At 42.0% G+C, this 20245-nt stretch overlaps 1 protein-coding gene across 1 annotated transcript in view; it reads left to right on the top strand.

Moving 5' to 3' along the window:
- The window catches only part of PLCD4 (phospholipase C delta 4), a 380183-nt gene that overhangs the window by 69435 nt on the left and 290503 nt on the right, over positions 1 to 20245 (top strand). The window contains exon 2 of the mRNA XM_086954454.1: positions 15667 to 15725. Within this exon, the coding sequence (XP_086810580.1) occupies positions 15667 to 15725 (59 nt within the window). The remainder of the gene's footprint in view (positions 1 to 15666; positions 15726 to 20245) is intronic.

The following is a 20245-nucleotide window of genomic DNA, read 5'->3' as shown; positions in this document are numbered from 1 at the left end:
TATTTCAGGCAGATCCCTCAACCGGCGCCAAGGTTATTCCCAATAGAATGTTGCGGATTCCCTATACAAAATAATCCTAACTATAACTACCTACTGGCGACCACCAGTAGGTAATATATATATATTACCTACTGGCGATAGCCAGTAGGTATATATAGTTAGGATTTTTTCTCTATGGAACTTTTGAAAATTCTATGTCTAATAACTTTGGCGTTTGTGGACGGAATCGGCTGAAATTTTCAGGAAAATGTCACATTTTGTTTCTGAGCAGCCCCTGAAAATTTCGGGGGGTTCCGTCAAGGGGGGGCCCGAGAAAAAAGGGGGGTCCCAAAACGCGTTTTTCCCATTCATTTTTCCATAGGGCGTTTGGCCTCACTTTTAGCTCGAACGGCTGAATGGATTTGCACGAAACTTGGCAAAATTGTAGGGACTGTTAGCCCGATGTGCCGTTGTTGGGTCTCAATATATGTGCTCCAGTGGATTTTGAGAAATTAACGTTTAAAAAAACAGATATATCTGTGACAGCGTACCGGATAGCGCACCAGTTCGCGTACTTTTCGCGTAACGGAGCTTTGCGAAGCGAAGCTGATTGGCTCTCCGGTGTCTGTCAACATTCTAAACAGTCCGGAGCGGCCGCCATCTTGTCTCTCGGTAGGATCGAGAGACAAGAGGAGGCCAAAACGAAGGGGGAAATGAAGGAAAGGGGGCAAGGTAGACCTCTTCTGACCCCCTACGATTGATGAGGGGGATATTAAAGTGCCCCTGCGGTGCCAAAAAAAAAATAAATTGCGATTTTTTGTCGTAGAGGCGCAAATCGGTACGTGAACCGGGCAGCTAACCGGGCAGCTAACCGGCAGCGTAACGGGAGTCTGAGGAGAAGCTGATTGGCTGTCAACATTAAAAACAGTCCGGAGCGACCGCCATCTTGTCTCTCGGTAGGATCGAGAGACAAGAGGTGGTGAAAAACGAAGGGGGAAATGAAGGAAAGGGGGCAAGGTAGACCCCTCCTGACCCCCTAGGATTGATGAGGGGGATATTAAAGTGCCCCGCGGGGCAAAAGAAAAAAAAAGAAAATTGCGATTTTTCGCGGTAGAGGCGCTTCCCGGTACGCCAACCGGGCAGCTAACCGGCAGCGTAACGGGAGTCCGACATCTTGTGTTTTTGGAGCGTCCGGTTTGCGTACCGGGTAGCGTTCCGGTAAGCGTAACAAGGGGAAAACCAAGAGAAACAGTAAAATAAAATTTAAAGGAATAGATTTCCACCAAACTTGGCAAAATTGTAGGGACTGTTTGTTTGATGTGCCTTTGCAAGGCCTCAAGATATGTGCACGTGTGGATTTTGTCTAATTAAGGTTAAAAAAATATATATATATCTATAAGCGTGCTCTGGCGCGCTTACGTTACGGGTTTTGTTTGCGCTGCAGAGACGATACGTCACGTTTATGCGACGCGTCATGAGGCGTCTCACGTGGCTACGTGATACGTCACGTAATAAAGAATATATTTTACAGCTATAGATATTAGCTTTTAAAAAACCAATGAAATTCACTGAAAAAACCATAGGTTATAGACCATATATAGTTAGGAATTTGCATTTACAAAACCATGAAAATTCACTGAAAAAACCATTGGTTATAGACCATATATAGTTAGGGATTAGCATTTACAAAACCCTAATTTACTCGCACAAAACCATAGAAATTCGCATATATAGTTAGTTGCAATAACTATATATCGCGCACCCGCAATCCACTGCTGATGATGTCACATATTACATCATTCATGACATGGTCAGTGACATCACTGATGACATCACTGATGACATCTCAAATGACATCACTGATGACATCTCAAATGAAATCACTGATGACATCACTGATGACATCTCAAATGACATCACTGATGAAATCACTGATAACATCTCATTTGACATTACTGATCAGACCACTCACAGACTGTCACTCATCCATGGAGTTACTCACACACCTAGTCTGTCATGCAAAGAATCAATCACACCTCCATTTCCTCAACTATACAGTTATACACACCTTACTTAATCAAACATATACTAACACATATTTACTCTCTTATACAATCACTGATACAAGTTCACAATGATCCATACAGCCACTCACACATTCACTGGCTCTTATGCACAGTTATTTATATATGTCAACTCTTACATGTACTGTGTTTTACATATGTACTTACTTTGACATGTAGCACTGAGAAATCCAATCACTCACCAATACACTCACGCAGACAGTCAACCGCCCATACAGCTGTTTCCACATGCACTTTTGAACCCATACATCTACTGAATCAACTGCTCACACATCTATGCACAGAGTCACATACCTCCCAGCCACCCCCACACACACACTCACTCTCCCATACAAATATTTGGGCAACCAATCAATAACCCATATAGTTACTCATATAGCTACTGATCAACACATGCAGCAGTTTACAGAACTACATAAATAATGATGCACAAATTAAGACAGTTTAGTCACTAACCCATGCACTCAGTGAGACACATTTAATCATTCTCTCATACAGTCAGTCATGCACCTACTAAATCCTTCATCCAAACACTTATACATCCACTCATTCTTCAATATGTAAGACATATTTTAACTTTACAGAAACATACAGTCACTGGATGTTGTCATCAGTGATGTCATCAATGATGTCATTTGAGATGTCATCAGTGATGTCATTTGAGATGTCATCAGTGATGTCATCAGTGATGTCACTGACCATGTCATGAATGATGTAATATGTGACATCATCAGCAGTGGATTGCGGGTGCGCGATATATAGTTATTGCAACTAACTATATATGCGAATTTCTATGGTTTTGTGCGAGTAAATTAAGGTTTTGTAAATGCTAATCCCTAACTATATATCGTCTATAACCAATTTTTTTTTCAGTGAATATAGATATATATATATAAATCACCGATCTTTGTGGAAATGACCCATTCAGTGGTGGTGTGCCTCCAGGTGAGGAGCCATTTCCACAAATATTAGTTTTCCAATCACCACCACGTTCGGAGACTTTGATACCGCTTAGCAGTGAAAATCCAGTTTAATTGTAGTGCAGAAATGCCAAAATCAATACCCAATACGTTTCAGCATCACTATGCCTTGTTCACAGGTTTTTTCTCTACTTCACGGATTGGTGTAACGTTGACCTAAGGTGCTACAATGTTTTCACTAATTGCATTACGTTATACCAATTTGTATACATAATAAGGTTTTTCCACTTGGGCTCAGATATTGAGTATATAAAGACATATGTAGATATCCATAAAGCTGTATGACTATCCATAAATTGTATGGCCACTTGAACATGTACATTGGAGTACTTTCATAGATGTCAACTTTAATTTTGATTTATATGTTAATTTGCATGTTTAGTGGACCATGAGTGCAATAATATTTATGAATAACTATAGTATATTAATTGTAACACATAATTAGATTTTTCCCCCTAGGGCTCAAATATTGTCCATGTAACAAAAGAGTCGGTGTATATCATTTTCCATTCTAAGAGGACTTCGCAATTTACGGGCTGGTACAAGTCTGACCTTTATGTTTATTATGTATTTGGGGAATTCTTAAACAATGTATAGTGACTGAGTCGGCATTGTGACAAAGGCTAAGAAAGTTGAAACACGTCTGTCACTTTTTCTTCTGTTAAAAATTTGGATTTGAAATAAACTATGAACACTGCTTGGAGTGCTGTTTTTCTTTGTTTGAACCTGACAAGGATAGTGGCACACACACACACACACACTCACACCCAAACACGCGCACACACACACACACTCGCGCACACGCGCACACATGCACACGCACACACACATGCACACATGCACACAAACACACACATTCTTCTTCTAAAACCCTCTCTGATTCAAGAATGGGCTCCTACACAGCTCGCGTGCACAGCCAGTGAGTTTTATTTTGACCACCATGGACGTGAGTACATATATATCCGTGTGTAGTTTTTGAAACACTAGCCAGACGCGTTTCAACTAATTGCCTTATTTAATGCCGGTTTCATATGAAGGGTTCATCAGATGTAGGTCCTTTCAATCCATGAGTGTTGACTTCCATTGGAGCATGGTGCATGACTTAAAAACTCTCTTAAAAAACACAGGGGCATATTACCAACAACTAGCGATAATTATCGCTAGGTTGGCTTAGCGGCAATCATTTTATCGCCGTGTAGCGACGATTTTTATCGCTTAGGAGCCTTGATATTATCAAGGTTTATCTCCTAAGCGATAAAAATCGGCCGAAATGCATGAATATCGCTGAAAAGTCAGCGATATTCATGCATTACCGAGCAAATGCTCTTAGCCATATTATCCACCTCCCATTGGATAACATCGCTAAGAACTGCTCAGGGCAGGTGTTAGCTTTTGGAGATATTCACGCTTAGGGCGAATATCTCCAAAAGTTGGTAATAGGAGATAGCGATGTTAGCGACTGTTTCCAGTCGCTAACATCTTGGCACGCCCGCTTTGCATGTCATTAGTGATAAATATCACTGACATGCAAAGCGGGGCCCAAGATGGTCGCTATCTCCTACTAGCTGTCGCTAACTGGTGTTAGCGACAGCTAGGTAATAGGGAGATAATTTTATATCCGCTTTCTTTGCTTTTAAAGCCAAAAAAGCGGAGATAAACCCCCTTGATAATATGCCCCACAATGTCCCTTCAAAGCAGCACAATACGCCTCTTATTTAGCAGCAGCATAACGATTAGCAGACCATATCTGCAAACGTTAGTTCAGTAACCACAGCTCGTACACGTATTAATGCCCCGACTCACGTCAGCTTACAGGCTACACAATCATATATAGTACTTTTCTCTCTCCTGAAAGCGAGTATGAAAACTTCATTGCTGGTTCGGAGGGAGGGCAACGCGGTGTATCACTCCATACAAAAATGCTTATGATTAACTACAATATGTTATATTAATTGTAACGCATAATCGAATTTTGCCCTATAGGGCTTTAATTACTGAGCATGTAACAAAAGACACAGAGTATATCTTCTGCAATTCAAAGGGGGCCGTGATATGTATGGACTGATACTTGTCTGACCTTTATGTATATCATGTATTAGGGGTGTTCTTAAATGGTGTGTAGTGACAAAGGCTAAGAAAGTCGAAACACGTCTGATGCTCTTTTTCTGCCCAAAATTTCGATTTTCTATAAACTATGAACACTGCTTGGAGTGCCGTCTTTCGTGTTTGAACCCGATGAGGATAGTGGCACACACACACAAGCATGCACACATACACACACACACACACACACACACACACACACACACACACACACCCACGCACAAACCCATGCACACACACACACACACACACACACACCCACACACACACACACACAGACACACACACACATATAAATATATCTATATATATATAATTTGTTTCAATAAAAAGCTAAAGGTTAAGGCTTAATATAGTTAGAAAATCGTTTTTTCCTATACATACCAAACTTAAACTACACAAACTTTGAAAATTCTGAAAGTTATAGTTTCTGAATTCATTTACAATTAGTAGTTCACCGTGGAACACACTACTTTCAGGTTACTAACCAGACAACCGTGATTATAACTCCCCTCTCCACCATGCACTGTGTTGTGACAAATGATGGGCTTCCTTACTACTTTTAGTAGTATTTGCTACACAGATATCACTATATTTTTGGCCCTAATATAACTTCATAACTACTTCATGCATGCCAGCACTCTCGATTAACATGGGAGGCTACCGATTTCAAGGCTTGGCTACCGCCCTCTATTCCTGCATTCAAAAACCCAATTCCTCTTCGGCTTCAGCTGACAGGGACTGGTCTTGTGTGACTTGCAGCATGTGCTGCCAGTAAACAGCTCCTCCAGGCCAGTGGAAAACAGTTTTATCACACTTTCCCTGCCTGCCATAGCGATTTACCTGGAAGGTAAAAACAAAATTATGTTTGCATTTGTAATTCGATACTGCAGCAACACACGTGCAAGTCTCATATGTGACAATAATCCGTTTCAAGCCTAGAAGTCAAAGGGGAAATATATTATCCCAATAATTTTTTTGAAATCTCCCAGTTTTCCCTTCTAAAATGTTGGCATGTATGTACACTCACAGTAGCAAAAAAGGATCATCTACATAGTCTAATATACATTGCTGTGAAATTTCATTTTAATCCGTTCACCGTTTTGCCGCAACGTGCAATATAAAAAGTCTATGTAAAATGCACTGGGGCCAAAACCTGCTTTGAGACCCTCATTTATACTTTGTACCCCCTTGACCAGTCGCCTCCAAACTTTCCATCCTCCGCCAATCTAATGGGGGCAAAATGTCTGGAACGTTTTGTGGAGATTCTTCCAATTCTTCCAGTGGGTGCAAATTTATTAAGGGTCAAAAATAGAAGGAATTTTTAAGTTTGGTATCCCTAACTATGGAGTGGCTACTGCCACTGTGTAGAAACAATTATATATATATTTTATGTTTTGTCTAGTTACATTTTAAATATATTTTGTATGTACTTTTTAAAATCTATATATATGTACATATATATATCTGTAACAATATGTACATATACATATATATTAAAAAGTAAACCATTATTACCACTAACAATATAACAAATACAATATTTGAAGCACCTAAAATAAATAAATATAAATGTAAATAGAACTTAAAATATAAAATCACAATTATTAAAGATTAATACAAAATATATTTACAATGTAACTAGACAAAACATTTGATAATTAAAAATAAAACTTATTTAAAACATTTATCTATATAAAATAAAAAATATATACAATCTGCAATATATATAAAAACAACATAAATCATTTTAATATTTAATTTATAGACAAATAAATGGTTTTGCTACTTTTAAGTTATGAATAAAATTTGGGATTAATAAAAAGATATAGTCAAAAATGTTCAACCGCACTTTTCTACAAATCAAAAAAACCATAAAAAATAAACTAAATAATGATTACAATTTATTAAATATAATATGCAATCTAAAGACAATTCCACAATAATGGATTATTCAACTATTTCAGATACATTAAACGATCTTATGAAACAACCGAATACTCTTAGTTCCGATTATGACTTTTGGCGTTGCTGGGGCAGACACCACCACTGTGCCCCCGCACCGTCAAGAGTTGCTGCAGCCCACCTGCCAGATTACAACTTAAGAGTGGTCTGGCGGGCGGGCGGCATGACGGTTCCCGCTGCGGTGCCTCTATCAAAGGCGGTGGTGGCTTAGAAAAAGGCACTGGAATGGGAAAGCCTCACAATGTTCCTGCACGGCATGGACTGTAACATCCATACCATGCAGAAACTAGTGTGCATGCACACAGGGGAGCGCAGGCTGTGCCCCCCTGTGTGCATCCAAAGAGCGTGAGGCACCAGGGTGCACTGTAGGGTCCCCTTTGTCACATCTCTGCCACTGTTTTCATGGCAGTGGAATCGCTATGAAAACCATGGTGAAGAGGAAGCTCGTAACATGCTTCACAGGACTACGGTGGTCCCGCCAAGCATATTGCAGCTTTTGGCCTGCTGTGCCGTCCTGCATCGACAAACTTGTAATCAGACCCTAAAGGTTGAACATGGCAACTATATCACAGAGGATAATGGGGGGGCTAGGGGGAGGGGTTGGCGACCCACACAGCTAGTTTTTATAAGCTGGATTTTCAGGTTTCTGGTTGTCGAGGTCCAGGAAAGGCACTGCTACTTCTGTAAATGGGCTCGCCAGCAGCGTTCACCACACCCTACGACAGGCTTCAGCGCACAGTACGGCGCCCTACAAAATTTGTTAATTTTTTTGCCTTCTTTTTTTCCATCTGCTGTGGGATAGACCCCCAGATGATCGCCAGTGCCTTGCAATGTCTCTAATGTCCCTATATGTACTCAACAGGCATGCTTCCACGTTAAGCAAACCCTCTGCCGGGATGTGTTCTAAGTCCTCAGTGATCTAAACATTTATGATACATAAAATGAACACAAACATAACTCCGAAAATCATAATTTTGCAGCAGGACGTGTTCCCACTCCTCCCACCTAAGCTCCTTGTAACCCTCCCCTGTTAGGTAGGCTTTTCTTTCTGCAGGGTCCCTTCAGTACCTCTTCTTTGCAGTCAGATAGCTCCTCCCCTCAAGAAAGGTTTAAGGCAGCTCCTCAAGGCAGTATGCAGAACTTCTAGGTCCCTGTTCCCAAACATGGCAAAGGCGAGTGAGCGGTCAGCAAATCCCACACTGAAGCACAAGAGTTTCTCGGTCGCCAATGGTGTGGTGCCTTGGATTCTGGTAGAGAATCTTGGTACTCTACCTTATTTCTCATGCTATACCAACTTTGCAGACAGGCTCTGCATCCCACAAGTCCAGCTCTAGGTCTAGTTTCAGACTGTTCCTGACTTTGTGTATTCCTCCCAGACTGGTCCAGCCATAGTCGTTGTCTGACAGTGTCAGGAGGAAGGTGTGCTGGTGTTAGCAATCTCCTGGCTGAGGAGACGCAAAACAGATGCACCAAAAAGGAGGAGGTTTCAGCACTTAACTACTAGACAACTGGTTAGGGAAAACTTGTCTAGGGATCAATGAAGCAGGGAAGGACAGAGGGCGTCCCTGTACTTCAAAAGGACCCTCTGTCTTCTCCCCTTCACACCCCAGAGTCCAGTCCTCTGTAAAGGAATTGATTGTATAGTAGGAGTCTGAGGGCAATAATTAGAGTACCCTCTTCCCTTAGTGTGTTATTAAAAAATCCCAATAGCCTTACTGAGAGGTTGCCACCCTTGCTGTGTTTCTAGATGAAGTGTCAGTGAAGTGAAGTGTGCTTGTTTACCTTACTAGAGATCATAAGCCTCAGTTGTTCATACTGCTTAGCCAGGAACGGCTCTAGGGTTGTGCGACCGGTGCCACCACACCGGGTGCCTACTTGAGGTGGGGGCGCCGTGTTTTCAAGTATATTATCGTTTTGAAAGCAACTGCTGCCCTGCACCTTCCCTCCAGTAATTTTCAGGCATCAATAAAAAGTCAAGATAATTCTGGTGATTAATGTTCTTCCTGGAGAGAGACCAGAGTTATGTTTAAATGAAGTGTTGACTCATCATAAAGTAGTGCAGTGGGTTTAAAATGCCTGCTGCAAAAGAACCTGTACCATGCAAATCACAAAGTGCATATATGGAAATAAGTCAGTGGCTTACTGCTGTTTTCAGAGAGATCCTATTGCTAATAACTGTCATCAAAGAGCTGCATGCAAACTGCAGAGCATATATTAGAGCTATATGTATCTTTGGCCAGTCTTTCATTATCCTACTCTTGCAAAAAGGGTTCATTTTGGTAGAAATCAATTCCTAATATTAAAGAGAACCCCTAACAATGGTGGCAGGTCTTAAATTTTGAATTAGTGCTTCTCCAGACCAAGGACTCAAACTATCCTGCCTACCAGTAAGGATGACATGTGACTCCTACACCTTGTGGTCCTCTGTCTTATGTAACATTTCCTATACAGTGATTTACACACATATGATTGTCTCTATTCAACGTATGTGTGACGTAAGGTGTTCTACACTGGTATAATTTACACTATAAAACTAAATGAATGTGAGAGACAGTGGTTATGGAGACTTGAGGGGCACTGTTAAATGGTGGTAGTGAGGGAATCCATGGTAGCGGTGGTCATTGGGGGGCGCAAACAAACATTGTCGCACCGGCCGCCACCTGTGCTAAAGCCGGCCCTATGCCTAGCAGTCTAGCAGGATCCTGTTGAATATGTCTAACTACTCTGTTGTGAATAGTTTCAGGACAACTGCTTCGTCCTTGGAGGAGACACCTCACAGGAGCAACGAGTGGGTACACGCATTGTATGCCGGTGCGCCCTAGGCTTTTCATCATCGGTCTGATACCTCTTATTTGAGATCCTGCCTCCTGCTTGATTGGAGTTTGTTTTGGCAATTCCAGCGGTCCATGCCAATGTTGTGCGATGGTAGGGAGGGCTGTGCTACCCCTGGTTCTAGGGATATTCCTGGATGTATGTGAGTGGTACACTCAGTGCGTGTGGGTCCTTCCTTTGTAATACGTTAATCCTTTGTTGCGTAAGAAACATGCCTGGGAAGCACTGCTACTCTATTGGTCGTGTTGACTAGCACATATTAAAAACAAGATCAATGTGTAGACCTTCAGCATGGGATTGAATGTTTGCTGCTTTTCTCTGTTTAGCAGATTATTCAGGACTTAACGGCACTGTCGTTTATACCCTGATAGAAGTAAACAAAGCCCTCGAAAGCTTTAAACTGGACCCCAACCCAACATAACCAGTATGTTTTTCTCATTTTCAATCATTGCTACAAAATGATCTTTCTAGCAACAACAACTGGTTCATGACAGCTTTGGGTTCTAAAACCATGCTCAATACCAAAATACAATCCAGGGCCTACCACGTCAGGGTAAGATGGCCGCCAATATTACATAAATTCAAGATATATTGCGAAAAGGCACCTTAAGTTCTTGAGTTTTTGCCTCTTAGTACATTTGGACTCTAAGTATGAAGGAAGTCTGCAGAGACAGAATCCATCCTCGTGGTTACATGGTCTTGATGTGCTGAATAAACACCATCTTTTTGAAGTCCCAGCATGCTCCTGCTTTGTCGCTCTTAAAGGAAAGGCATTTGACTTGATAAAACCTTGTTTTTTATACATGAACTCTTACCAGCCATTACCTGTAGACCGAGCCAAATCTGTACTCAAGATCAAAAGAAAGAAATAATCATTCAATAAAGTTGTGATGTAGAGAGTCGGGAATACTTACCGGAGGATTATGATGAAAGTTATGAAATAAAAGCATATCTTAGTGTATGAGCCGCAGACTGCTGCGGTCCTAGTTAAGTCTTCGTTCACCACTATTTTGGACGAAAAAGTGGGATTGAAAAATTCAGAAAAAGCAGCTAAATGACATGAAATATAATATGGATGCTTTCTGAATGTGTGGCTTGGCTCACTGACCAAATCGTAAGAACTTTCAATGGTGTCCGCCAGAACAGAGAACTGCGTTTGAAGACCTTGTTGGATTTGTTCCAGATTACATGGAGGTAAACAGGGGTATTTTTTAATTCCTTATGCGTCCCTGGAGTACCCTACGTATAATATAACCCTCACCAAGTCCTGAGAATAGTCCTGCGAAATAACATTACTGGGACCGAAGCATCAACAGTTTGAAAGTTGTGTAGGGCATGATACACTTTTTGTCAAAAGTGTGGTGAGTCCATGTACTGCACTACAAGGAGGGTGTCTCTCCTCCTGTTGGGACCCTGTTGTCCTCAGGCTTACTTCCCTTCTTTGGTTTTCATTTAGTGTATTTCATGTATTGTATTGATGTTTTTTATAGAGGGATGTTTGATGGGGCTAATGTGAATTTGTGTGTGGGGCAAATTAGAGTTATTTGTGATTTGTAAAGATTGGAATATCTGTATATATAAAAAAAAATATTTTTAAATGATTATGTCTTTCTTTAGAGCTTGCTTATAACGTATTCTCCACCTTCTTCTCCCTTGTGAGAATTTTCTGTGTTTCATTCTTGTATATGTTATGTACAATGGGCAACATTTGATATGTTTATTTGATGGGTTACCCCAGTCCCTCGCGTGAATATTGAGCAGGGTATTCCCTATTTTGTATTTTTGGAGTCAAATCTATGTAATTGCTATCAGCCTTCGCTCACCTGAATCCCCTACCGTACCCCAACATTCAAGCGTTCCCTCCATAGTTGATGCAAGTCTTTACTATTTTTGCAATATGGGAATCTGATGCAGAGCCAAGTCTAGATTGGTCTACTGCGAAGTCCAAAAGCAAATTGCTTAAGTTCTTTTTGACTTCTTGCGTACCAGATATTTGCCATATTTGAGGTCCACTCTTGCTTGCTTTTCCCGAATTATCGGAAAAAAATGAACAAATTCTCAGTTCTGGATCTTTCCTTTATCACCACAGAAACATGCACTCCAGTTTCCAAGGAGCCTTTATTACTGGCTCTAACCATGACATGCCATGTGGTACAAGACCTCACCCTTTACTATGATGAACCCGCTTCAATGGTCCATCAAATGTGGGAAACAACCTTTACTACGCGGTTTATACACCGCCATACAACCACAACGCGGTTGTTACGTCGACGGCGTTCTGGCGAGGAAGTGCCTTTACAACACAAGTCGTTACAACGACTTGCACTAGATGGCACTGTAGACTTAGGAATAATATGATTTACTATTCCTACACCTTCCCTAGTGTTGCACACACTGGAGTTGGAATAGTAAATCATACCAATCCTAAATCCAGGGCGCCATCCAGAGCACCATCTAGCGCAAATCGTTGTAACGACTTTCGTTGTAATGGCACTACATGGTCACAACGCAGTCGAGTAATGAAAGCGTTGTGATTGTATTGCGGTATAAAAAACGCGTCGTAAAAGTATATATTCTGATCTCTTGTGTACAGGCTCCTCTTCCTGACTCTGCTTCTTTAAGTCTTTTTAATACTGGGTCCGGCAGGAAAGTAATTTGACTAGGCAGTGGGTGGACCCAAAGACATGAGCATACGGGAGGGGCGTGGGGAACCCTGGTACTGATGTCCTCCACATTCTGGCCACACCTACAAGCCCTCACATTTGAGGCCTTTGTGAAGGCTGCGGACAGCTCCCAGGACAGGATCACCGTTGTGGTTGTATGGTTGTATGACAAAATATCAATGACAAAGAAAACACCAAGTAACTATTGAGGACAAAAATATTGACTTAATACATTTTGTATGTAAAATATCCCCTTAAGTGCTGCTGACGGCAATGGTCGTCAGCAGCGCTACCTCCCCAGTGCTGCGCACGACCATTGAACGTCCATTCAGCACTAGTTCTAATGGACAGCGCAGCACTGAGGAGGAATGTGTAATAGCAGCTATGAGGTTATAGAACACTATTGTCAGAAAATAGGTAAATATATTGAATTGTAAGTATTATTGACTATATAAACTTTAAAATGTATATTAACTTTAAAAGTAATACTGCAATTTAAAAAGTCTAATCATAATATAAAAATATATAACAAATGTATAACTTGCAAACATAAAATAAAAATCTGCAAACATTAAAATAAAATAAAAATATATACTTTAAGAAAGTGCCAAAAATTAACATCACATTAAAAACATCTAAAATTATTATTTAAACATAAAACCTCACAAATTATTTTTAATTCATTATATTAGCTATTGTTATCACTACAAGTGCTACATAATAAAATATTTTAAAAAATTGTACAATAACATTAAAAAAAAAAAAATTAATACATTTATTACTGTAAAAAATATTTAAAAAAGATATATTAAACTAACAATAGGGTATGTGTTGGACTTCGGATGGGTCAGTAACTGAAATCCTTTTATTTAAATCTTTCATTTCTTATTTTTTTCTCTCTTTCTTCCCTCTTTATTTCAGGCGGTTCATGTTTGTATGAAATTCTTAAACAGGCACAAAATGTGCGAGGCCTGTTGTTTGTTATTACAGATTGCTGTAAAAAAAATCAGTTGTTTTATAATATACCAATCATGTATTATGCTAAGCAATATTGATCTTCAGTCCTGATAATGATCCCAAATTCTCAGGTGATCGAAACGCCGTCAACACACACTCTGACCCGTTATACTATGGTTTGAATCTTCTTTGTTCTGGGTGCAGCAGTGTTTTGTTTTTTATAATAAATGACCTTAGTGTTATATACAAATGTTGGTCACTGTCTTTTTGCCTGTATGTGTTCAAATGTCTTGTTTTGTCAGTTTTTAACACCTGCTTTTTGTTTTTTGTTCTCTGATATTACTTTGGCTGGGGTAATTCCTATATTCCTTTAGTTGAATTTATATTTTGTAATAAAAACTCAAAATTCTGATAATCGAATCCATTCATGGAAATGATTATTGTATCCATGAGGACTATTTTGTAAAGAAATATAACCTTTTTTAGGGGCAGTTGTTATTAGAATTACTTTAGCGTACCGGTGGAGTGCCCACGGCAAGGCCTCTATTAGGTTGGAAGGGAGGAGGGAGGGACGCTGAGGTGGGGGCGTGGCGGCGGGCACGAAAAACTGGGAGTTAGCGGCATGGGGCAAAGTCGCCACAATCAGATACACAAAGTAGCCACAATCAGATACACAAAGTTGCCACAAGCAGCTACAAAGTATCAAATAAAACAATGTAGTTGACAGCGCTAAATATACAGTACTAACTAACCGAGGAATGCGCTAACTGAGCTATTTCAGACAGATGTAAGAACTAATTAAGTGAAAGTTAGCAGAGATGGTTATGCAGTAAAATTAAGCAGTTCCCCAAATAGCAAAATTACATCAGAGAAAAGACTAAACACAGTGAGCGCTGTGCGAACGGGTGTTCGCGGGGGAACTGGACAGAGGAGTAATATCCATTGGCCTCTCCCCACCACTGGTGCTACTTCATAGCAGTGAATTACTGCTTTCAGCATCAGGTTTTCATGTGAACCGTAGCATTACAATACTCCACATAGGAAGCCGGACTAGGGGGAAGGTAGTTTCCATGTGAGTAGTGGGACAGAGCCAAGCATGCAATGAGTGTCGTTCAACTGGTTGTGAAATAGACCAGCATCAGGGGGGCCCTGTCTACGGGCATTATTGGCACGTGGAGAGCTACCCAGATGTACTTGTAGTTGAATGAATGAATGAATGAATGAATATTGGATTTGTAGAGGGCGGGCTTAGCCCAAGGTGATTAGGTATACAGACTTGTTTTATGCTGTATTTGCGCTCAGATGTTCTTGTCTTATGCTGTACTTCTGCTTGGATACTGTACCATACCATACCATGCCATACCATACCATACCATACCATACCATACCATACCATACCATTCTATATCATGCTGTATCATACCATTTCATACTATACTATACCATACCATGCCTTATCATGCATGGTCCAAAGATTCTCTTTTCAGCATCCTGACCCCATGAGCAGCATTGACCACCAGAAGAAAGGCTGTCACCAGCGGAGTAGCGACTGGAGCTGCATGTCCAGTTCAGTGGGTCGGGGGGAGGAGGGGGGGCGCTGCTCCCGTAGGGCACATGTAAGGTTTAGTGGTGGCCAGAGCAGAAGGAACACGTTGACGCAAGGTCTGCATGAAGTATGACGAAGAAAGATGCATGGGTCTAAGGGGCAGGAGCAAGGGGCAAGCACAAAGGAGATATTTTGACAAGTACCAGTGTACCTACAGTTACACGAGCCTCATAGTCCGTATCTGCTATCGAAACCCGTGTATATCAACTCACATGAGAACCACCTGAGCCCACCCCATGTCCGCCACGGATTCCACCTGCAAATAGGTTACTTATTTCAACCCTCTGAACCTGCTGTGGCCGACCTCAAAGACGCTCAGAGCAGGGACAACGCTGTTTCTCCACCCACTGGGGTCTCGTCACCAGAGGCCCAGTGCATGTTGGTATTGGTCATAGTACGGGATTGGTGGTGAATACATGGCTTCATATCATATTTTTAAGATGATTTTATGTGACATGCTGTTTGCTGTTTTTGACATGCTTTTATTTTTTTTACAGATGCCCTCAGTGCCAAGATCGTGAGGTCGGACTCATGGAGTCGCCACTGCTTGTTACCCGTGAGTAGTAAACCTGTTAACCTCACTAGCTGGTGGGTGCGTGGTAGACAGAGGCATGTTACCCTAGAGGGAAGTTAGGAGGTTTTCCATCAGACCAGTGACTGCTGCACCAATGGAAGCCCCGCCCCTGCGTACTGGTTACCTTAGTGAAATCTTAGGGCCTCATTTATGAAAAGTGACGCATCGCTGCGAGAAAAAAGTGATATATCACTTTTCATTGCGCCCGCCTTCAAGGCACCAATTACCATATGTACAGTATGACGCATCATGTCGCAAGGAGTTACAGATACGTCAGTATTTCTGACGTATCTGTAGGTGCAGTAATGACGCATTGCTGGAGTATGTCACAAAAGTGACGTAACTCCAACAATGGGTCATTACACAAGGGCAAGTCCCATGTTAATTGTGACTGGGTCAGCCATACGCCTTGAGGCAGGCATAAGATTTGTGTCCTAGAAGTGGTGAAGTGAAATCTTATAGATTTCACTGCGTCACTTCTACGACCTTTCTTGTGTCGGATCGCCCCTCCTGCATACATTCTACTTGGCGCAGGTATCATGTGGCGCAGGGGTTAACAAATTGACGCATCTACCGAGATGCATCACTTTGTAAATATGGTGCAACAAGGGGCATTTTTTACGCCGCTGGTGTGTCACAAAAAGTGACGCACCGGCGGCGCAAAAGTGACGCAAGGCCTCATAATAAGCCCCTTAGCCCTTTAAACGGGGGTGCCCTTGAGGCATGTGGACACCCTGTGCCAAGGGAGGTTTGGAGGTGCAGCAGCTCTTTAGCACTTGGAACCTCTGGGATGCAGCCTCTTTTTCTATTACGTCGGGTTATTGATTACTGGCCCTGAGTCTATCCGTACATTCATGACGCATTCATTCTGGGAATGGTCTCCAGGGCCAGCCTGGGAAACCAGTGAGTGATTTCAAAAGCTGAAGGCAGTCGCTGTCTGTAGAAATAACTTATGCATTTAAAAACACCTGCCGCAGAGTTCCTTGTGTGGCCAGCAGTTTTCAGTCAACAGTAAAAATGTCAATATAACGTTGGTGATTAATGTTTCTGCTGGGGAGAGATCAGAGTCTAGTTGCCATTTTTATTCATATTAAGGTAGTGCAGAGGGTTAATATCCCTGCTGTATAGAACGTGTACCCTACAAACCACAGAACTGTATTTTATGTGGATAGCTCAGTAGGTTACTGCTTTTGTTACATACATCTTTTGTTTCTTGCAGCTCATAAATTACACTCCGTATATAGAACAATGACCTATGAACTGTCATTAAAGGGCTGCATGCAAACTGCATAGTATAGGTTAGAGCATTATTTTTTTTACACAGCCTTTCATCATCTTAATGTTGCTAACAATGGTTAATTTAGGTGGAAATACATTCTTTTTTGTAAAGCCAAACCCAGACAGTGTATTATGTGCGAAATCCTGAGTTTTGCTTCTCTAGACCAAACACTCTTAAAATATTCTGCCTACAAGTATGGATGACATGTGATTCCTACGCCTTTTAAGCCTCATTCTTTGATGTAACATTTTTCTATAGACTGATTTACACATATATGATTCTTTGTCTCCGTATCTGTGTGTGATGTGAAGTGCTCTGACACCCATCACTGGTATGAGTAGTGCTAATAAACAAATTAAATGCTTGAGAAAGAGTGGTTATGGAAAGATGAGGGCAGTAGTGAAGGAATCCATGGAGAAGGAGAGGCCAAGGCTGAGCGCTAAAAAACGTCTTGCACCGGCAGTTGTCAAAAGTGGTCAGGATTGGAGGGGCATGACGTGCCCATACTTTTTTAAATTTACCAAATACAGTTACCATACTTTTTTGGTAAAGACGACCGCCCCAGAGCGGTTAATTGCGAGAACTAAAATGCCTTGGATGAAATGTAAGGCAGGGAGTCTCCTGTGCTGTGCAAATGAGGGAGAGGCAGACAGCTAAACAAGCCTTCTTGCCAGGGTGCCTGCTTGCATGAAAGAAATGTAAATGTGCGCAACTAGTCAATCTGCAAATGTGAAGGGTGCTTGGAAGCCAGTCTTGGCTTTAATTAAGATAATCACATAAAGCATTCTGTTAACACAGATATATTCTTTTTGAGTGGTATTGCAAGGGAGTTAACAGCTGAGCTGTGAAGTTTGTGCTTTTACCGGTCAAACAGCGACTCACACACCAACACACACACTCACAAACCTGTACAGTCACTCAGACATCCACTCACACGTGGATACACACAGTTACATAGAGACTCACATAAACTATGTTAAAAAAAGGAATCACTCATTAGTAGTACACAAAGCATACTGATTTAACTTTTGTGGTACCTTAGTATGTACGTTTGACACGCAAAAACGTTTAGAAAACACTGGATGATGTCATTTACCATGTCATGAGTGATGCAATATGTGAGGTTATAAGCAGTGCATTGCGGGGGGGAGTAAGTTAAAGTTTGCTCAGGTAGCTATAACTGCTGAATGTCACTGGTTGTCTATGAGTGAAATCTGAGCCTAAGTATAACTGCCCTGCAACCTTTGTTGTGTTTTTTTCAGTGAATTTCTACATTTTGTTTTCTATTTCTTAACCAAACATCCCATTACCTTTGCTTTTTTCAATGATGTTCTGTTTTTTAAAATTCTATAATGTCCATATAACCTTTGGTTTTTTTAAGTGAATTTGTAAGATTTTTAAAATGTTATTTTCTAACTGTATCCACTAACCTTTGACACAAAGGGCCGGATTACGATGTCGGGCGCACTGCAACTGACTGACCGTCGTTTGCAGTCCGCCGACATCTGACATTGCAGTCCGCCTGCCACATTATGATGCAGCGGCGGAGGCATCGAGCAGAGGGACCGTCCACAGCACTTACGACGTGGTCAAGGAGCACGCCGGTGTGTCAGAACCCACCATAATTCCCTAATGACGGCAGAGCCAGGCTCAGCTCCACTATCAGGATATGATGGCACTTTACGACAGCCATTTCGTGTCGGCCTTTCCGACATGAAAAGATTGTCGGAAAGTGTCTTGGGGGCGCCTAGCAAGGACGCTTCCCCCCTGACCCTCCACAAAAGGGTCTGTGCCCCCCTAAGCATCCCTGCACCGTATGGCTGGCACTGTGAGGGGCCTGCCACACAGTAAAGGAATGCTTACAAACATATATTTTGTTATTGCAGGTTGTGCTGTGGGCCTTTCCGCCCGCCACACAAGCTGCCATAGCAAAATGGATGTTTTCGACCACCTTATGGAAGGTCATATCCTAATTGTATGGACGGAATCGCTGGCCTATGGTTGTGCGGTTTCCAGGCCGATAAGATCGCCCGACATCGTAATCAGGACTTAAGTGTATGAGTGAGTGCATGAGTATCTCAGTGGGTGTATGAGTGTCTGAGTAGGTTTATAAGTGCGTGTAAGAGATTCTGAGTGGAACTGTAGGTGGATATCTGAGTGTCTGAGTGGGTCTGAGAGTGGGTCTCTGATAAGGGTGGGTGGTAAACTCCACTCCACTAGTGGAGTTTTTTGAGTTTTGCCACTCCGCATGGAACTATTTACATACTACATATTTGCCCCACCGCCCCATCGTCTAGGGCCTCCTGGCAAACAACATAGAAGACCTCTGGCAAAGAGGTCTCTGCAAGGCCCGTTGGGCATTGCAGCGCCGGTCCCAAAAAGGAGCTGCCCTATGATGAAACATGACACCTCTCGGGGTGTGCGAGGGCCCTTTCTCCCTATTGGAGCTCTCCCCTCCCTTCCTACCCTTAGCTGGAGTCCCGTCTCCCCTTGATCCTCTAGACTACCCCCATAGGAACTGCATACCTACTGCTTCACTACACACTAACCAGTGATATCCGTTCGCCGAACAGAGTGACTTCACACCCCCATGATTACATCACTTAATGACACAAGTAAAGAGCCCACTCTAAGAATGTGTAAAGGTCTATGTAACAATAGGTCTATTAATTGACAGCGAAAGCTGTCTAGTGAGTTGTAAAAAAGAGTAAAATACATGCACGACTAATCACACAACGATATGCTACCAATGGAGATAAGATTTATTTTGGTCACAAGCCGAATGTTAGCGGGGTAAGACCACAGTATGCTGCGGTGCCCCATGATATCCTAGGGGTGCAGCGTCAGAGCCCTTTCACACGGAGATACCCCAGTGACATGGCACAGTCATCATAGGAGTAAAACCACATGTACCTAGTGACAAAAGTCACCTTTCAGCCTGAACTGCTCAAGCTGCATCGTCTGCCCGTGCCCTTCCTCAAAGGGAGCTCAGTTGGGGTGAGAGTACCACAGAAGAGTTATCAGTCAGTCCCTCAGTCAGGCACAACATCAAACGTGCAGGTACATCCCGAACACAATGCCGGGCACAGCCTCCAATGCCCAAGCTCATCCATCAAATGTCCAGCCAGGGTGCCAAATGCCAAGTTGCAACCATCATGTACCCATTCATATTCATCCCCTGAAAAGCCAAGACTTAACCTGACATACCCAGCCTTATCCTCAA

This window comes from Lissotriton vulgaris, chromosome 2_1 (assembly GCF_964263255.1).
Source record: "Lissotriton vulgaris chromosome 2_1, aLisVul1.2, whole genome shotgun sequence".
Classification (NCBI taxonomy): domain Eukaryota; kingdom Metazoa; phylum Chordata; class Amphibia; order Caudata; family Salamandridae; genus Lissotriton; species Lissotriton vulgaris.
Note: the sequence above shows the minus strand (reverse complement) of the source record. Positions and strands in the feature narration are given on the sequence as shown.